Source organism: Coregonus clupeaformis, unplaced genomic scaffold (genome assembly GCF_020615455.1).
Source record: "Coregonus clupeaformis isolate EN_2021a unplaced genomic scaffold, ASM2061545v1 scaf2480, whole genome shotgun sequence".
NCBI classification, from domain to species: Eukaryota; Metazoa; Chordata; class Actinopteri; order Salmoniformes; family Salmonidae; genus Coregonus; species Coregonus clupeaformis.
In genome coordinates, this window is record NW_025535934.1 from 18,503 (window position 1) to 39,794 (window position 21,292).

At 36.1% G+C, this 21,292-nt stretch overlaps 1 protein-coding gene across 1 annotated transcript; it reads right to left on the bottom strand.

Annotated features, from left to right (window-relative positions):
• Nucleotides 1-255: 255 nt before the first annotated feature.
• Nucleotides 256-18,192, bottom strand: LOC123488760 (TBC1 domain family member 30-like; the record flags this gene model as incomplete). Its single annotated transcript, XM_045219562.1, has 3 exons — nt 17,378-18,192; nt 623-742; nt 256-420 (listed from the first exon to the last, which is right to left on the bottom strand). Coding segments are annotated over exons 1-3 (898 nt in total), but the record flags the coding sequence as incomplete, so codon positions are not given.
• Between the last annotated feature and the right edge of the window lie 3,100 nt (nt 18,193-21,292).

Below are 21,292 nucleotides of genomic sequence, written 5' to 3' on the forward strand. Positions count from 1 at the left end.
TACATAGGGAATTGGATGCACTACATAGGGAATAGGATGCACTACATAGGGAATAGGATGCACTACACTACATAGGGAATAGGATGCACTACATAGGGAATTGGATGCACTACATAGGGAATTGGATGCACTACATAGGGAATAGGATGCACTACATAGGGAATAGGATGCACTACATTACATAGGGAATAGGATGCACTACATAGGGAATAGGATGCACTACACAGGGATCAAGGTGCCACCGCGTCTCCTTACTTCTCTTCTGGGACACGGCCTGCAGACAGGCGGTGATGATGTCATATTTCTTCTGCAGCTTGTGATTGAAGCGGTCTCTCCTCTTCAGCTGGCGCAGCAGCTTGGCTGACTGGAGCCCTGTCCTGTAGAGAACCTCCTCTATGATACACCTCAACTCTTCTGGTGCTGGAACACAATATAGATATATAGATATATAGATATATAGATCAGCTTGGCCGACTGGAGCCCTGTCCTGTAGAGAACCTCCTCTATGATACACCTCAACTCTTCTGGTGCTGGAACACAATATAGATATATAGATATATAGATCAGCCTGGCTGACTGGAGCCCTGTCCTGTAGAGTACCTCCTCTATGATACACCTCAACTCTTCTGGTGCTGGGACACAATATAGATATATAGATATATAGATATATAGATCAGCTTGGCCGACTGGAGCCCTGTCCTGTAGAGAACCTCCTCTATGATACACCTCAACTCTTCTGGTGCTGGGACAATAGATATAGATACTGTAGATCAGCACCTCATAATAATAATAATAATTATTATAATATCTATCAGGCTGTATTTGTATTTATTATGGATCCCCATTCGTTCTAAGGCAGAAGCTACTTTTCCTGGGCTCCAGCAAAAATAAGGCAGGAATATACAATTTTTAAAACATGAAAATGTATCTTACAACCTATTTCACAATACATTAAGTGTGTGGGAGTAAATGACAGACTACCAGTAGTAGTTGTAATGTTATCTTATGGTTTAGTGTTATATTGCCCTGTAGTAGACTACCAGTAGTAGTTTTAATGTTATCTTATGGTTTAGTGTTATATTGCCCTGTAGTAGACTACCAGTAGTAGTTTTAATGTTATCTTATGGTTTAGTGTTATATTGCCCTGTAGTAGACTACCAGTAGTAGTTTTAATGTTATCTTATGGTTTAGTGTTATATTGCCCTGTAGTAGACTACCAGTAGTAGTTTTAATGTTATCTTATGGTTTAGTGTTATATTGCCCTATAGTAGACTACCAGTAGTAGTTTTAATGTTATCTTATGGTTTAGTGTTATATTGCCCTGTAGTAGACTACCAGTAGTAGTTTTAATGTTATCTTATGGTTTAGTGTTATATTGCCCTGTAGTAGACTACCAGTAGTAGTTGTAATGTTATCTTATGGTTTAGTGTTATATTGCCCTGTAGTAGACTACCAGTAGTAGTTAATGTTATCTTATGGTTTAGTGTTATATTGCCCTGTAGTAGACTACCAGTAGTAGTTAATGTTATCTTATGGTTTAGTGTTATATTGCCCTGTAGTAGACTACCAGTAGTAGTTAATGTTATCTTATGGTTTAGTGTTATATTGCCCTGTAGTAGACTACCAGTAGTAGTTAATGTTATCTTATGGTTTAGTGTTATATTGCCCTGTAGTAGACTACCAGTAGTAGTTAATGTTATCTTATGGTTTAGTGTTATATTGCCCTGTAGTAGACTACCAGTAGTAGTTTTAATGTTATCTTATGGTTTAGTGTTATATTGCCCTGTAGTAGACTACCAGTAGTAGTTAATGTTATCTTATGGTTTAGTGTTATATTGCCCTGTAGTAGACTACCAGTAGTAGTTAATGTTATCTTATGGTTTAGTGTTATATTGCCCTGTAGTAGACTACCAGTAGTAGTTGTAATGTTATCTTATGGTTTAGTGTTATATTGCCCTGTAGTAGACTACCAGTAGTAGTTAATGTTATCTTATGGTTTAGTGTTATATTGCCCTGTAGTAGACTACCAGTAGTAGTTTTAATGTTATCTTATGGTTTAGTGTTATATTGCCCTGTAGTAGACTACCAGTAGTAGTTGTAATGTTATCTTATGGTTTAGTGTTATATTGCCCTGTAGTAGACTACCAGTAGTAGTTTTAATGTTATCTTATGGTTTAGTGTTATATTGCCCTGTAGTAGACTACCAGTAGTAGTTTTAATGTTATCTTATGGTTTAGTGTTATATTGCCCTGTAGTAGACTACCAGTAGTAGTTAATGTTATCTTATGGTTTAGTGTTATATTGCCCTGTAGTAGACTACCAGTAGTAGTTTTAATGTTATCTTATGGTTTAGTGTTATATTGCCCTGTAGTAGACTACCAGTAGTAGTTTTAATGTTATCTTATGGTTTAGTGTTATATTTCCCTGTAGTAGACTACCAGTAGTAGTTTTAATGTTATCTTATGGTTTAGTGTTATATTGCCCTGTAGTAGACTACCAGTAGTAGTTTTAATGTTATCTTATGGTTTAGTGTTATATTGCCCTGTAGTAGACTACCAGTAGTAGTTTTAATGTTATCTTATGGTTTAGTGTTATATTGCCCTGTAGTAGACTACCAGTAGTAGTTTTAATGTTATCTTATGGTTTAGTGTTATATTGCCCTGTAGTAGACTACCAGTAGTAGTTTTAATGTTATCTTATGGTTTAGTGTTATATTGCCCTGTAGTAGACTACCAGTAGTAGTTTTAATGTTATCTTATGGTTTAGTGTTATATTGCCCTGTAGTAGACTACCAGTAGTAGTTTTAATGTTATCTTATGGTTTAGTGTTATATTGCCCTGTAGTAGACTACCAGTAGTAGTTTTAATGTTATCTTATGGTTTAGTGTTATATTGCCCTGTAGTAGACTACCAGTAGTAGTTTTAATGTTATCTTATGGTTTAGTGTTATATTGCCCTGTAGTAGACTACCAGTAGTAGTTTTAATGTTATCTTATGGTTTAGTGTTATATTGCCCTGTAGTAGACTACCAGTAGTAGTTAATGTTATCTTATGGTTTAGTGTTATATTGCCCTGTAGTAGACTACCAGTAGTAGTTAATGTTATCTTATGGTTTAGTGTTATATTGCCCTGTAGTAGACTACCAGTAGTAGTTAATGTTATCTTATGGTTTAGTGTTATATTGCCCTGTAGTAGACTACCAGTAGTAGTTAATGTTATCTTATGGTTTAGTGTTATATTGCCCTGTAGTAGACTACCAGTAGTAGTTAATGTTATCTTATGGTTTAGTGTTATATTGCCCTGTAGTAGACTACCAGTAGTAGTTTTAATGTTATCTTATGGTTTAGTGTTATATTGCCCTGTAGTAGACTACCAGTAGTAGTTGTAATGTTATCTTATGGTTTAGTGTTATATTGCCCTGTAGTAGACTACCAGTAGTAGTTGTAATGTTATCTTATGGTTTAGTGTTATATTGCCCTGTAGTAGACTACCAGTAGTAGTTAATGTTATCTTATGGTTTAGTGTTATATTGCCCTGTAGTAGACTACCAGTAGTAGTTCATATTATCTTATGGTTTAGTGTTATATTGCCCTGTAGTAGACTACCAGTAGTAGTTTTAATGTTATCTTATGGTTTAGTGTTATATTGCCCTGTAGTAGACTACCAGTAGTAGTTTTAATGTTATCGTATGGTTTAGTGTTATATTGCCCTGTAGTAGACTACCAGTAGTAGTTTTAATGTTATCTTATGGTTTAGTGTTATATTGCCCTGTAGTAGACTACCAGTAGTAGTTTTAATGTTATCTTTTTGGTTTAGTGTTATATTGCCCTGTAGTAGACTACCAGTAGTAGTTAATGTTATCTTATGGTTTAGTGTTATATTGCCCTGTAGTAGACTACCAGTAGTAGTTAATGTTATCTTATGGTTAGTGTTATATTGCCCTGTAGTAGACTACCAGTAGTAGTTGTAATGTTATCTTATGGTTTAGTGTTATATTGCCCTGTAGTAGACTACCAGTAGTAGTTGTAATGTTATCTTATGGTTTAGTGTTATATTGCCCTGTAGTAGACTACCAGTAGTAGTTTTAATGTTATCTTATGGTTTAGTGTTATATTGCCCTGTAGTAGACTACCAGTAGTAGTTTTAATGTTATCTTATGGTTTAGTGTTATATTGCCCTGTAGTAGACTACCAGTAGTAGTTTTAATGTTATCTTATGGTTTAGTGTTATATTGCCCTGTAGTAGACTACCAGTAGTAGTTTTAATGTTATCTTATGGTTTAGTGTTATATTGCCCTGTAGTAGACTACCAGTAGTAGTTTTAATGTTATCTTATGTTTAGTGTTATATTGCCCTGTAGTAGACTACCAGTAGTAGTTTTAATGTTATCTTATGGTTTAGTGTTATATTGCCCTGTAGTAGACTACCAGTAGTAGTTTTAATGTTATCTTATGTTTAGTGTTATATTGCCCTGTAGTAGACTACCAGTAGTAGTTGTAATGTTATCTTATGGTTTAGTGTTATATTGCCCTGTAGTAGACTACCAGTAGTAGTTAATGTTATCTTATGGTTTAGTGTTATATTGCCCTGTAGTAGACTACCAGTAGTAGTTCATATTATCTTATGGTTTAGTGTTATATTGCCCTGTAGTAGACTACCAGTAGTAGTTTTAATGTTATCTTATGGTTTAGTGTTATATTGCCCTGTAGTAGACTACCAGTAGTAGTTTTAATGTTATCGTATGGTTTAGTGTTATATTGCCCTGTAGTAGACTACCAGTAGTAGTTTTAATGTTATCTTATGGTTTAGTGTTATATTGCCCTGTAGTAGACTACCAGTAGTAGTTTTAATGTTATCTTATGGTTTAGTGTTATATTGCCCTGTAGTAGACTACCAGTAGTAGTTTTAATGTTATCTTATGGTTTAGTGTTATATTGCCCTGTAGTAGACTACCAGTAGTAGTTAATGTTATCTTATGGTTTAGTGTTATATTGCCCTGTAGTAGACTACCAGTAGTAGTTAATGTTATCTTATGGTTTAGTGTTATATTGCCCTGTAGTAGACTACCAGTAGTAGTTAATGTTATCTTATGGTTTAGTGTTATATTGCCCTGTAGTAGACTACCAGTAGTAGTTGTAATGTTATCTTATGGTTTAGTGTTATATTGCCCTGTAGTAGACTACCAGTAGTAGTTGTAATGTTATCTTATGGTTTAGTGTTATATTGCCCTGTAGTAGACTACCAGTAGTAGTTGTAATGTTATCTTATGGTTTAGTGTTATATTGCCCTGTAGTAGACTACCAGTAGTAGTTGTAATGTTATCTTATGGTTTAGTGTTATATTGCCCTGTAGTAGACTACCAGTAGTAGTTGTAATGTTATCTTATGGTTTAGTGTTATATTGCCCTGTAGTAGACTACCAGTAGTAGTTAATGTTATCTTATGGTTTAGTGTTATATTGCCCTGTAGTAGACTACCAGTAGTAGTTAATGTTATCTTATGGTTTAGTGTTATATTGCCCTGTAGTAGACTACCAGTAGTAGTTAATGTTATCTTATGGTTTAGTGTTATATTGCCCTGTAGTAGACTACCAGTAGTAGTTTTAATGTTATCTTATGGTTTAGTGTTATATTGCCCTGTAGTAGACTACCAGTAGTAGTTAATGTTATCTTATGGTTTAGTGTTATATTGCCCTGTAGTAGACTACCAGTAGTAGTTAATGTTATCTTATGGTTAGTGTTATATTGCCCTGTAGTAGACTACCAGTAGTAGTTGTAATGTTATCTTATGGTTTAGTGTTATATTGCCCTGTAGTAGACTACCAGTAGTAGTTGTAATGTTATCTTATGGTTTAGTGTTATATTGCCCTGTAGTAGACTACCAGTAGTAGTTTTAATGTTATCTTATGGTTTAGTGTTATATTGCCCTGTAGTAGACTACCAGTAGTAGTTTTAATGTTATCTTATGGTTTAGTGTTATATTGCCCTGTAGTAGACTACCAGTAGTAGTTTTAATGTTATCTTATGGTTTAGTGTTATATTGCCCTGTAGTAGACTACCAGTAGTAGTTTTAATGTTATCTTATGGTTTAGTGTTATATTGCCCTGTAGTAGACTACCAGTAGTAGTTTTAATGTTATCTTATGTTTAGTGTTATATTGCCCTGTAGTAGACTACCAGTAGTAGTTTTAATGTTATCTTATGGTTTAGTGTTATATTGCCCTGTAGTAGACTACCAGTAATAGTTTTAATGTTATCTTATGGTTTAGTGTTATATTGCCCTGTAGTAGACTACCAGTAGTAGTTTTAATGTTATCTTATGGTTTAGTGTTATATTGCCCTGTAGTAGACTACCAGTAGTAGTTTTTAATGTTATCTTATGGTTTAGTGTTATATTGCCCTGTAGTAGACTACCAGTAGTAGTTTTAATGTTATCTTATGGTTTAGTGTTATATTGCCCTGTAGTAGACTACCAGTAGTAGTTTTAATGTTATCTTATGGTTTAGTGTTATATTGCCCTGTAGTAGACTACCAGTAGTAGTTTTAATGTTATCTTATGGTTTAGTGTTATATTGCCCTGTAGTAGACTACCAGTAGTAGTTTTAATGTTATCTTATGGTTTAGTGTTATATTGCCCTGTAGTAGACTACCAGTAGTAGTTAATATTATCTTGTGGTTTAGTGTTATATTGCCCTGTAGTAGACTACCAGTAGTAGTTTTAAGGTTATCTTATGGTTTAGTGTTATATTGCCCTGTAGTAGACTACCAGTAGTAGTTTTAAGGTTATCTTATGGTTTAGTGTTATATTGCCCTGTAGTAGACTACCAGTAGTAGTTTTAATGTTATCGTATGGTTTAGTGTTATATTGCCCTGTAGTAGACTACCAGTAGTAGTTTTAATGTTATCTTATGGTTTAGTGTTATATTGCCCTGTAGTAGACTACCAGTAGTAGTTTTAATGTTATCTTATGGTTTAGTGTTATATTGCCCTGTAGTAGACTACCAGTAGTAGTTTTAATGTTATCTTATGGTTTAGTGTTATATTGCCCTGTAGTAGACTACCAGTAGTAGTTAATGTTATCTTATGGTTTAGTGTTATATTGCCCTGTAGTAGACTACCAGTAGTAGTTTTAATGTTATCTTATGGTTTAGTGTTATATTGCCCTGTAGTAGACTACCAGTAGTAGTTTTAATGTTCTTATGGTTTAGTGTTATATTGCCCTGTAGTAGACTACCAGTAGTAGTTAATGTTATCTTATGGTTTAGTGTTATATTGCCCTGTAGTAGACTACCAGTAGTAGTTTTAATGTTATCTTATGGTTTAGTGTTATATTGCCCTGTAGTAGACTACCAGTAGTAGTTGTAATGTTATCGTATGGTTTAGTGTTATATTGCCCTGTAGTAGACTACCAGTAGTAGTTGTAATGTTATCGTATGGTTTAGTGTTATATTGCCCTGTAGTAGACTACCAGTAGTAGTTGTAATGTTATCTTATGGTTTAGTGTTATATTGCCCTGTAGTAGACTACCAGTAGTAGTTGTAATGTTATCTTATGGTTTAGTGTTATATTGCCCTGTAGTAGACTACCAGTAGTAGTTTTAATGTTATCTTATGGTTTAGTGTTATATTGCCCTGTAGTAGACTACCAGTAGTAGTTTTAATGTTATCTTATGGTTTAATGTTATATTGCCCTGTAGTAGACTACCAGTAGTAGTTTTAATGTTATCTTATGGTTTAGTGTTATATTGCCCTGTAGTAGACTACCAGTAGTAGTTAATGTTATCTTATGGTTTAGTGTTATATTGCCCTGTAGTAGACTACCAGTAGTAGTTTTAATGTTATCTTATGGTTTAGTGTTATATTGCCCTGTAGTAGACTACCAGTAGTAGTTTTAATGTTATCTTATGGTTTAGTGTTATATTGCCCTGTAGTAGACTACCAGTAGTAGTTTTAATGTTATCTTATGTTTAGTGTTATATTGCCCTGTAGTAGACTACCAGTAGTAGTTTTAATGTTATCTTATGGTTTAGTGTTATATTGCCCTGTAGTAGACTACCAGTAATAGTTTTAATGTTATCTTATGGTTTAGTGTTATATTGCCCTGTAGTAGACTACCAGTAGTAGTTTTAATGTTATCTTATGGTTTAGTGTTATATTGCCCTGTAGTAGACTACCAGTAGTAGTTTTTAATGTTATCTTATGGTTTAGTGTTATATTGCCCTGTAGTAGACTACCAGTAGTAGTTTTAATGTTATCTTATGGTTTAGTGTTATATTGCCCTGTAGTAGACTACCAGTAGTAGTTTTAATGTTATCTTATGGTTTAGTGTTATATTGCCCTGTAGTAGACTACCAGTAGTAGTTTTAATGTTATCTTATGGTTTAGTGTTATATTGCCCTGTAGTAGACTACCAGTAGTAGTTTTAATGTTATCTTATGGTTTAGTGTTATATTGCCCTGTAGTAGACTACCAGTAGTAGTTAATATTATCTTGTGGTTTAGTGTTATATTGCCCTGTAGTAGACTACCAGTAGTAGTTTTAAGGTTATCTTATGGTTTAGTGTTATATTGCCCTGTAGTAGACTACCAGTAGTAGTTTTAAGGTTATCTTATGGTTTAGTGTTATATTGCCCTGTAGTAGACTACCAGTAGTAGTTTTAATGTTATCGTATGGTTTAGTGTTATATTGCCCTGTAGTAGACTACCAGTAGTAGTTTTAATGTTATCTTATGGTTTAGTGTTATATTGCCCTGTAGTAGACTACCAGTAGTAGTTTTAATGTTATCTTATGGTTTAGTGTTATATTGCCCTGTAGTAGACTACCAGTAGTAGTTTTAATGTTATCTTATGGTTTAGTGTTATATTGCCCTGTAGTAGACTACCAGTAGTAGTTAATGTTATCTTATGGTTTAGTGTTATATTGCCCTGTAGTAGACTACCAGTAGTAGTTTTAATGTTATCTTATGGTTTAGTGTTATATTGCCCTGTAGTAGACTACCAGTAGTAGTTTTAATGTTCTTATGGTTTAGTGTTATATTGCCCTGTAGTAGACTACCAGTAGTAGTTAATGTTATCTTATGGTTTAGTGTTATATTGCCCTGTAGTAGACTACCAGTAGTAGTTTTAATGTTATCTTATGGTTTAGTGTTATATTGCCCTGTAGTAGACTACCAGTAGTAGTTGTAATGTTATCGTATGGTTTAGTGTTATATTGCCCTGTAGTAGACTACCAGTAGTAGTTGTAATGTTATCGTATGGTTTAGTGTTATATTGCCCTGTAGTAGACTACCAGTAGTAGTTGTAATGTTATCTTATGGTTTAGTGTTATATTGCCCTGTAGTAGACTACCAGTAGTAGTTGTAATGTTATCTTATGGTTTAGTGTTATATTGCCCTGTAGTAGACTACCAGTAGTAGTTTTAATGTTATCTTATGGTTTAGTGTTATATTGCCCTGTAGTAGACTACCAGTAGTAGTTTTAATGTTATCTTATGGTTTAATGTTATATTGCCCTGTAGTAGACTACCAGTAGTAGTTTTAATGTTATCTTATGGTTTAGTGTTATATTGCCCTGTAGTAGACTACCAGTAGTAGTTAATGTTATCTTATGGTTTAGTGTTATATTGCCCTGTAGTAGACTACCAGTAGTAGTTTTAATGTTATCTTATGGTTTAGTGTTATATTGCCCTGTAGTAGACTACCAGTAGTAGTTAATGTTATCTTATGGTTTAGTGTTATATTGCCCTGTAGTAGACTACCAGTAGTAGTTTTAATGTTATCTTATGGTTTAGTGTTATATTGCCCTGTAGTAGACTACCAGTAGTAGTTTTAATGTTATCTTATGGTTTAGTGTTATATTGCCCTGTAGTAGACTACCAGTAGTAGTTTTAATGTTATCTTATGGTTTAGTGTTATATTGCCCTGTAGTAGACTACCAGTAGTAGTTTTAATGTTATCTTATGGTTTAGTGTTATATTGCCCTGTAGTAGACTACCAGTAGTAGTTTTAATGTTATCTTATGGTTTAGTGTTATATTGCCCTGTAGTAGACTACCAGTAGTAGTTTTAATGTTATCTTATGGTTTAGTGTTATATTGCCCTGTAGTAGACTACCAGTAGTAGTTTTAATGTTATCTTATGGTTTAGTGTTATATTGCCCTGTAGTAAACTACCAGTAGTAGGTTTAATGTTATCTTATGGTTTAGTGTTATATTGCCCTGTAGTAGACTACCAGTAGTAGTTAATGTTATCTTATGGTTTAGTGTTATATTGCCCTGTAGTAGACTACCAGTAGTAGTTTTAATGTTATCTTATGGTTTAGTGTTATATTGCCCTGTAGTAGACTACCAGTAGTAGTTTTAATGTTATCTTATGGTTTAGTGTTATATTGCCCTGTAGTAGACTACCAGTAGTAGTTAATGTTATCTTATGGTTTAGTGTTATATTGCCCTGTAGTAGACTACCAGTAGTAGTTAATATTATCTTATGGTTTAGTGTTATATTGCCCTGTAGTAGACTACCAGTAGTAGTTTTAATGTTATCTTATGGTTTAGTGTTATATTGCCCTGTAGTAGACTACCAGTAGTAGTTTTAATGTTATCGTATGGTTTAGTGTTATATTGCCCTGTAGTAGACTACCAGTAGTAGTTTTAATGTTATCTTATGGTTTAGTGTTATATTGCCCTGTAGTAGACTACCAGTAGTAGTTAATGTTATCTTATGGTTTAGTGTTATATTGCCCTGTAGTAGACTACCAGTAGTAGTTTTAATGTTATCGTATGGTTTAGTGTTATATTGCCCTGTAGTAGACTACCAGTAGTAGTTTTAATGTTATCTTATGGTTTAGTGTTATATTGCCCTGTAGTAGACTACCAGTAGTAGTTTTAATGTTATCTTATGGTTTAGTGTTATATTGCCCTGTAGTAGACTACCAGTAGTAGTTTTAATGTTATCTTATGGTTTAATGTTATATTGCCCTGTAGTAGACTACCAGTAGTAGTTTTAATGTTATCTTATGGTTTAGTGTTATATTGCCCTGTAGTAGACTACCAGTAGTAGTTTTAATGTTATCTTATGGTTTAGTGTTATATTGCCCTGTAGTAGACTACCAGTAGTAGTTGTAATGTTATCTTATGGTTTAGTGTTATATTGCCCTGTAGTAGACTACCAGTAGTAGTTTTAATGTTATCTTATGGTTTAGTGTTATATTGCCCTGTAGTAGACTACCAGTAGTAGTTTTAATGTTATCTTATGGTTTAGTGTTATATTGCCCTGTAGTAGACTACCAGTAGTAGTTTTAATGTTATCTTATGGTTTAGTGTTATATTGCCCTGTAGTAGACTACCAGTAGTAGTTTTAATGTTATCTTATGGTTTAGTGTTATATTGCCCTGTAGTAGACTACCAGTAGTAGTTGTAATGTTATCTTATGGTTTAGTGTTATATTGCCCTGTAGTAGACTACCAGTAGTAGTTGTAATGTTATCTTATGGTTTAGTGTTATATTGCCCTGTAGTAGACTACCAGTAGTAGTTAATGTTATCTTATGGTTTAGTGTTATATTGCCCTGTAGTAGACTACCAGTAGTAGTTAATGTTATCTTATGGTTTAGTGTTATATTGCCCTGTAGTAGACTACCAGTAGTAGTTAATGTTATCTTATGGTTTAGTGTTATATTGCCCTGTAGTAGACTACCAGTAGTAGTTTTAATGTTATCTTATGGTTAAGTGTTATATTGCCCTGTAGTAGACTACCAGTAGTAGTTTTAATGTTATCTTATGGTTTAGTGTTATATTGCCCTGTAGTAGACTACCAGTAGTAGTTAATGTTATCTTATGGTTTAGTGTTATATTGCCCTGTAGTAGACTACCAGTAGTAGTTGTAATGTTATCTTATGGTTTAGTGTTATATTGCCCTGTAGTAGACTACCAGTAGTAGTTTTAATGTTATCTTATGGTTTAGTGTTATATTGCCCTGTAGTAGACTACCAGTAGTAGTTAATGTTATCTTATGGTTTAGTGTTATATTGCCCTGTAGTAGACTACCAGTAGTAGTTGTAATGTTATCTTATGGTTTAGTATTATATTGCCCTGTAGTAGACTACCAGTAGTAGTTGTAATGTTATCTTATGGTTTAGTGTTATATTGCCCTGTAGTAGACTACCAGTAGTAGTTTTAATGTTATCTTATGGTTTAGTGTTATATTGCCCTGTAGTAGACTACCAGTAGTAGTTTTAATGTTATCTTATGGTTTAGTGTTATATTGCCCTGTAGTAGACTACCAGTAGTAGTTTTAATGTTATCTTATGGTTTAGTGTTATATTGCCCTGTAGTAGACTACCAGTAGTAGTTTTAATGTTATCTTATGGTTTAGTGTTATATTGCCCTGTAGTAGACTACCAGTAGTAGTTTTAATGTTATCTTATGGTTTAGTGTTATATTGCCCTGTAGTAGACTACCAGTAGTAGTTTTAATGTTATCTTATGGTTTAGTGTTATATTGCCCTGTAGTAGACTACCAGTAGTAGTTTTAATGTTATCTTATGGTTTAGTGTTATATTGCCCTGTAGTAGACTACCAGTAGTAGTTTTAATGTTATCTTATGGTTTAGTGTTATATTGCCCTGTAGTAGACTACCAGTAGTAGTTAATGTTATCTTATGGTTTAGTGTTATATTGCCCTGTAGTAGACTACCAGTAGTAGTTTTAATGTTATCTTATGGTTTAGTGTTATATTGCCCTGTAGTAGACTACCAGTAGTAGTTTTAATGTTATCTTATGGTTTAGTGTTATATTGCCCTGTAGTAGACTACCAGTAGTAGTTTTAATGTTATCTTATGGTTTAGTGTTATATTGCCCTGTAGTAGACTACCAGTAGTAGTTTTAATGTTATCTTATGGTTTAGTGTTATATTGCCCTGTAGTAGACTACCAGTAGTAGTTTTAATGTTATCTTATGGTTTAGTGTTATATTGCCCTGTAGTAGACTACCAGTAGTAGTTTTAATGTTATCTTATGGTTTAGTGTTATATTGCCCTGTAGTAGACTACCAGTAGTAGTTTTAATGTTATCTTATGGTTTAGTGTTATATTGCCCTGTAGTAGACTACCAGTAGTAGTTAATGTTATCTTATGGTTTAGTGTTATATTGCCCTGTAGTAGACTACCAGTAGTAGTTTTAATGTTATCTTATGGTTTAGTGTTATATTGCCCTGTAGTAGACTACCAGTAGTAGTTTTAATGTTATCTTATGGTTTAGTGTTATATTGCCCTGTAGTAGACTACCAGTAGTAGTTTTAATGTTATCTTATGGTTTAGTGTTATATTGCCCTGTAGTAGTTAATGTTATCTTATGGTTTAGTGTTATATTGCCCTGTAGTAGACTACCAGTAGTAGTTGTAATGTTGTCTTATGGTTTAGTGTTATATTGCCCTGTAGTAGACTACCAGTAGTAGTTTTAATGTTATCTTATGGTTTAGTGTTATATTGCCCTGTAGTAGACTACCAGTAGTAGTTTTAATGTTATCTTATGGTTTAGTGTTATATTGCCCTGTAGTAGACTACCAGTAGTAGTTGTAATGTTATCTTATGGTTTAGTGTTATATTGCCCTGTAGTAGACTACCAGTAGTAGTTTTAATGTTATCTTATGGTTTAGTGTTATATTGCCCTGTAGTAGACTACCAGTAGTAGTTTTAATGTTATCTTATGGTTTAGTGTTATATTGCCCTGTAGTAGACTACCAGTAGTAGTTTTAATGTTATCTTATGGTTTAATGTTATATTGCCCTGTAGTAGACTACCAGTAGTAGTTTTAATGTTATCTTATGGTTTAGTGTTATATTGCCCTGTAGTAGACTACCAGTAGTAGTTAATGTTATCTTATGGTTTAGTGTTATATTGCCCTGTAGTAGACTACCAGTAGTAGTTTTAATGTTATCTTATGGTTTAGTGTTATATTGCCCTGTAGTAGACTACCAGTAGTAGTTAATGTTATCTTATGGTTTAGTGTTATATTGCCCTGTAGTAGACTACCAGTAGTAGTTTTAATGTTATCTTATGGTTTAGTGTTATATTGCCCTGTAGTAGACTACCAGTAGTAGTTTTAATGTTATCTTATGGTTTAGTGTTATATTGCCCTGTAGTAGACTACCAGTAGTAGTTTTAATGTTATCTTATGGTTTAGTGTTATATTGCCCTGTAGTAGACTACCAGTAGTAGTTTTAATGTTATCTTATGGTTTAGTGTTATATTGCCCTGTAGTAGACTACCAGTAGTAGTTTTAATGTTATCTTATGGTTTAGTGTTATATTGCCCTGTAGTAGACTACCAGTAGTAGTTTTAATGTTATCTTATGGTTTAGTGTTATATTGCCCTGTAGTAGACTACCAGTAGTAGTTTTAATGTTATCTTATGGTTTAGTGTTATATTGCCCTGTAGTAGACTACCAGTAGTAGTTTTAATGTTATCTTATGGTTTAGTGTTATATTGCCCTGTAGTAGACTACCAGTAGTAGTTTTAATGTTATCTTATGGTTTAGTGTTATATTGCCCTGTAGTAGACTACCAGTAGTAGTTAATGTTATCTTATGGTTTAGTGTTATATTGCCCTGTAGTAGACTACCAGTAGTAGTTTTAATGTTATCTTATGGTTTAGTGTTATATTGCCCTGTAGTAGACTACCAGTAGTAGTTTTAATGTTATCTTATGGTTTAGTGTTATATTGCCCTGTAGTAGACTACCAGTAGTAGTTAATGTTATCTTATGGTTTAGTGTTATATTGCCCTGTAGTAGACTACCAGTAGTAGTTAATGTTATCTTATGGTTTAGTGTTATATTGCCCTGTAGTAGACTACCAGTAGTAGTTTTAATGTTATCTTATGGTTTAGTGTTATATTGCCCTGTAGTAGACTACCAGTAGTAGTTTTAATGTTATCTTATGGTTTAGTGTTATATTGCCCTGTAGTAGACTACCAGTAGTAGTTTTAATGTTATCTTATGGTTTAGTGTTATATTGCCCTGTAGTAGACTACCAGTAGTAGTTTTAATGTTATCTTATGGTTTAGTGTTATATTGCCCTGTAGTAGACTACCAGTAGTAGTTTTAATGTTATCTTATGGTTTAGTGTTATATTGCCCTGTAGTAGACTACCAGTAGTAGTTAATGTTATCTTATGGTTTAGTGTTATATTGCCCTGTAGTAGACTACCAGTAGTAGTTTTAATGTTATCTTATGGTTTAGTGTTATATTGCCCTGTAGTAGACTACCAGTAGTAGTTTTAATGTTATCTTATGGTTTAGTGTTATATTGCCCTGTAGTAGACTACCAGTAGTAGTTAATGTTATCTTATGGTTTAGTGTTATATTGCCCTGTAGTAGACTACCAGTAGTAGTTTTAATGTTATCTTATGGTTTAGTGTTATATTGCCCTGTAGTAGACTACCAGTAGTAGTTTTAATGTTATCTTATGGTTTAGTGTTATATTGCCCTGTAGTAGACTACCAGTAGTAGTTAATGTTATCTTATGGTTTAGTGTTATATTGCCCTGTAGTAGACTACCAGTAGTAGTTGTAATGTTATCTTATGGTTTAGTGTTATATTGCCCTGTAGTAGACTACCAGTAGTAGTTCTAATGTTATCTTATGGTTTAGTGTTATATTGCCCTGTAGTAGACTACCAGTAGTAGTTTTAATGTTATCTTATGGTTTAGTGTTATATTGCCCTGTAGTAGACTACCAGTAGTAGTTTTAATGTTATCTTATGGTTTAGTGTTATATTGCCCTGTAGTAGACTACCAGTAGTAGTTTTAATGTTATCTTATGGTTTAGTGTTATATTGCCCTGTAGTAGACTACCAGTAGTAGTTTTAATGTTATCTTATGGTTTAGTGTTATATTGCCCTGTAGTAGACTACCAGTAGTAGTTAATGTTATCTTATGGTTTAGTGTTATATTGCCCTGTAGTAGACTACCAGTAGTAGTTTTAATGTTATCTTATGGTTTAGTGTTATATTGCCCTGTAGTAGACTACCAGTAGTAGTTTTAATGTTATCTTATGGTTTAGTGTTATATTGCCCTGTAGTAGACTACCAGTAGTAGTTGTAATGTTATCTTATGGTTTAGTGTTATATTGCCCTGTAGTAGACTACCAGTAGTAGTTAATGTTATCTTATGGTTTAGTGTTATATTGCCCTGTAGTAGACTACCAGTAGTAGTTTTAATGTTATCTTATGGTTTAGTGTTATATTGCCCTGTAGTAGACTACCAGTAGTAGTTGTAATGTTATCTTATGGTTTAGTGTTATATTGCCCTGTAGTAGACTACCAGTAGTAGTTGTAATGTTATCTTATGGTTTAGTGTTATATTGCCCTGTAGTAGACTACCAGTAGTAGTTAATGTTATCTTAGTAGGTTTTATGGCCAGTAACCACATTTCCATCCACAGTTTTTATGCGAGTAAAGTCATACCATATAAACAAATAAAATCATGACAGCTGTGATGGAAACAGGAAGTTCCAGTACAATTTTATAAATGCTTACAGATAATTTGTTCATTCAACATGATGGGATCTTTTTGTATCGGTAAAATGTATTATGTGAGAAATGGCGGTGGAAACGCCTTTATGCGCAAATACTAATATAATAACTATCATATCGAAGCAAATTTGGGAGTCACACGATGATATGGTGTGCAGTCCTCCCACAAGGACTGGGGAAACCATGCAGTTTCTTAGGCTGCAGATTAAATTAATGATGAACTTCACAGGGTGTTGAAAGTGCACACTATGAGTTTGATGCTGCTTTCCAATCAATGTCAAGATCTAGTGACATGATGATCGACTGCCGTTTGACAAATACTGATATTATCGCTCTTATCAGCTAGAGTCCAGACTAGGCACATTGCCTATTTAACACAACAGTTTTTTTTGGACAAAACACACAAAACTAAAATCGGTAGAGTTGAAAATGCGATGGAAACACATTGAACTTTAGATTTTTATTCTGTACATGACCGCAACAAGTCCGTTTGGTGGAAACACACCACTGATGGGAAAATTCACTTTTTCTTTATGCGGATTCTAGAAAATTCCCATGAAAATCTGTCGCCAATCGGATGGAAACCTAGTTAGTGTCATTGATAAAACGCTCCAGTAAAATGTCATGGTGTATTTAACACGCAGGTAGTTGACCTCTCTCTGTGTGTCTGCGTGTATAAAACTCACCTTTCTGAGACAGGTAGTTGACCTGTCTGTCTGCGTGTATAAAACTCACCTTTCTGAGACAGGTAGTTGACCTGTATGTCTCTCTCTCTGTGTGTCTGTGTGTATAAAACTCACCTTTCTGAGACAGGTAGTTGACCTGTCTGTCTCTCTCTCTCTGTGTCTGTGTGTATAGAACTCACCTTTCTGAGACAGGTAGTTGACCTGGTGTCTCCTGGTGTGTTTCTCCTGTAGCTCCTGGAGGAAGCTGGATCCAGTATTACTGCGGCAGAACAGCTCAGAGCTGGACGCCTCGGTGCTGCTATCCGGGCTGTCGACACTGAGCCGGGCGCTGCTGTAGGTATCATAAAGCTCCACCAACAGACAGTCCACTATGGAGGAGCGGGGGGCTCGGACATCCTCGCCCTGGAGGTCGCCAAGGGTCACACGATCACCGGTTCCAGACCCCAGGCCGTTCTGGGGATGCAGACTCGGGCATGACGATGATGTGTCGCTGGAGCAGTCTCTCGGTCTCTCTGAGACAGAGCCTGTGTTGTTGTGGCCTGAAGTGGAACGACAACCAGGTCTAGTCCACTGCTGAAACGCCGAGAAGCCGTCTGAGAGTGACGCACCTGTATCGGAGTTGATGAACACTCCGCTTTCCCCCTCCGAACAGATGTCGCCGTCACATATGTCTATTTCTAAAAGTTCCGCCACGTTCCCAACCTGGGACGACATTTCAACACGCTGATCCCGTTCGCTACCGTTGTTCTTGTGCTTCTCAAGTTGCCATCTCTCCAAACATGAACGTTTCATGCGAACAGGTGCAACTGCTTTCTTAATTCAATACACGTCTTGAAGAGGAAGTGAGTTCCGGGTGCATTCCATTCCTCTCCTCGGGAGGTAGGGCTGTGCTCCCGAGCTACTAGTTTCCTTCCTGAAAGTTCGTAGCGCAAATCTGCCGCCCCTCCGGAGTGAATAGTCTAGTCCAGCCCACTGGAAACGTCTTCTGTCCATGCTATCCGGGATCCTTGGGACGTCCCCCTATTGCATTTGACATTTTAAAATGGTTAGGGTGAGGGTAGGAGTTATAGGACTGATCAAACTTATCTTGCCGCACCGCCAAATGTTTCCAGTGCTGCCGCGCTCCTCCAGATCAAGACACACCTGATAATTCAGAGAGGAGCCAAACAGTGACCTGTCATCTCAGCAGAGCGGTGTAGGGGGAGAGTTTACAATTTACAGCGAATAAACGTTTATTGATGAGGATTTAGAGGATTCTTTAGGCTTAATTCCTCATGTTAGAATCAAGTAAAAACATGGCATTAAGAAAATACCTTTATCAATCAGCTTTCTCCCTGTTTTGTATCCCTGTGATATAGTCAACTGTTTAAACGGTATAGTTTCATTACTATAGCTAGGTTTTCATCCCATTGGCGATAGATTTTCATGTGAATATTCATAAATCCGGATGATATGCGCTTTTCCCCACCAGTGTGGGTAGGCTAGTCTACATGATGAGATTATTATGGATCAGAGCGAGAGTTTTATTTGTCAAACGGAAGTCAAGCATTGATCATCATGTCACCAGAATAAGATCCTGGATATTTATTGGAAAGTAGCATCAAACTCATCACCACGCACCTTCACCACCCTGAGAAGTTCATCATATAATTAATTTCCCCTGTAGCCTAATAAACTGCATGGTTTCCCGAGTCATAGTGGGAGATGATGTAGTGGGAGACACCATATCATCGCATGACTCCAAGTTTACTTTGATACCTGGGATAGGATAAAGTAATCCTTCTACCCCCCTTACCCCACCCCAAAGAAAGAAAGAAAAAAAACATATTGTAAAGTGGTTATCCCACTGGCTATAAGGTGAATGCACTAATTTGTAAGTCGCTCTGGATAAGAGCGTCTGCTAAATGACGTAAATGTAAATGTAAATGATACAGTATGATGGATATTATGTCAATATTATTTGAACATAAAGGCGTTTCCACCGCCATTTCTCGCATAATTAATTTTACCAACACAAAAAGATTCCACCATGTTGAACGAACAAATTATCCGTCAGCATTTATACAATTGTACCGAAACTTCCTGTTTCCATCACAGTTGTCATGATTTAAAAAAATATATGATATGACTTTACTCGCATAAAAACTGTAGATGGAAACGTGGTTTGTGACACTAAAATATTGAACGATCCAGTCCAAATAAGGTACATTTTATAGGCCTACCTCAATGTAGCCTACACAATAGACCTATCAACAAGTTCCAATAAAACAATTATTTTAGCATTGACATGTTTATTTTTTAATTATTAACAACAAATCAATACAAAAAGGACATGGGGGGAACACAAGTATATATAAAGAATATGTAAAGGACCAGTGGGCTAGGGGGAACAATATCACATTACACAGGGACAAAGGACCAGTGGGCTAGGGGGGACAATATCACATTACACAGGGACAAAGGACCAGTGGGCTAGGGGGACAATATCACATTACACAGGGACAAAGGACCAGTGGGCTAGGGGGACAATATCACATTACACAGGGACAAAGGACCAGTGGGCTAGGGGGACAATATCACATTACACAGGGACAAAGGACCAGTGGGCTAGGGGGGAACAATATCACATTACACAGGGACAAAGGACCAGTGGGCTAGGGGGACAATATCACATTACACAGGGACAAAGGACCAGTGGGCTAGGGGGAACAATATCACATTACACAGGGACAAAGGACCAGTGGGCTAGGGGGGACAATATCACATTACACAGGGACAAAGGACCAGTGGGCTAGGGGGACAATATCACATTACACAGGGACAAAGGACCAGTGGGCTAGGGGGACAATATCACATTACACAGGGACAAAGGACCAGTGGGCTAGGGGGGACAATATCACATTACACAGGGACAAAGGACCAGTGGGCTAGGGGGAACAATATCACATTACACAGGGACAAAGGACCAGTGGGCTAGGGGGGCAATATCACATTACACAGGGACAAAGGACCAGTGGGCTAGGGGGAACAATATCACATTACACAGGGACAAAGGACCAGTGGGCTAGGGGAACAATATCACATTACACAGGGACAAAGGACCAGTGGGCTAGGGGGACAATATCACATTACACAGGGACAAAGGACCAGTGGGCTAGGGGGACAATATCACATTACACAGGGACAAAGGACCAGTGGGCTAGGGGAACAATATCACATTACACAGGGACAAAGGACCAGTGGGCTAGGGGGACAATATCACATTACACAGGGACAAAGGACCAGTGGGCTAGGGGGAACAATATCACATTACACAGGGACAAAGGACCAGTGGGCTAGGGGGACAATATCACATTACACAGGGACAAAGGACCAGTGGGCTAGGGGGAACAATATCACATTACACAGGGACAAAGGACCAGTGGGCTAGGGGGGACAATATCACATTACACAGGGACAAAGGACCAGTGGGCTAGGGGGGACAATATCACATTACACAGGGACAAAGGACCAGTGGGCTAGAGGGAACAATATCACATTACACAGGGACAAAGGACCAGTGGGCTAGAGGGAACAATATCACATTACACAGGGACAAAGGACCAGTGGGCTAGGGGGGACAATATCACATTACACAGGCACAAAGGACCAGTGGGCTAGGGGGACAATATCACATTACACAGGCACAAAGGACCAGTGGGCTAGAGGGAACAATATCACATTACACAGGGACAAAGGACCAGTGGGCTAGGGGAGACAATATCACATTACACAGGAAAAAGGACCAGTGGGCTAGGGGGACAATATCACATTACACAGAGACAAAGGACCAGTGGGCTAGGGGGGACAATATCACATTACACAGGGACAAAGGACCAGTGGGCTAGGGGAACAATATCACATTACACAGGGACAAAGGACCAGTGGGCTAGAGGGAACAATATCACATTACACAGGGACAAAGGACCAGTGGGCTAGGGGGGACAATATCACATTACACAGGGACAAAGGACCAGTGGGCTACAGGGGACAATATCACATTACACAGGGACAAAGGACCAGTGGGCTACAGGGGACAATATCACATTACACAG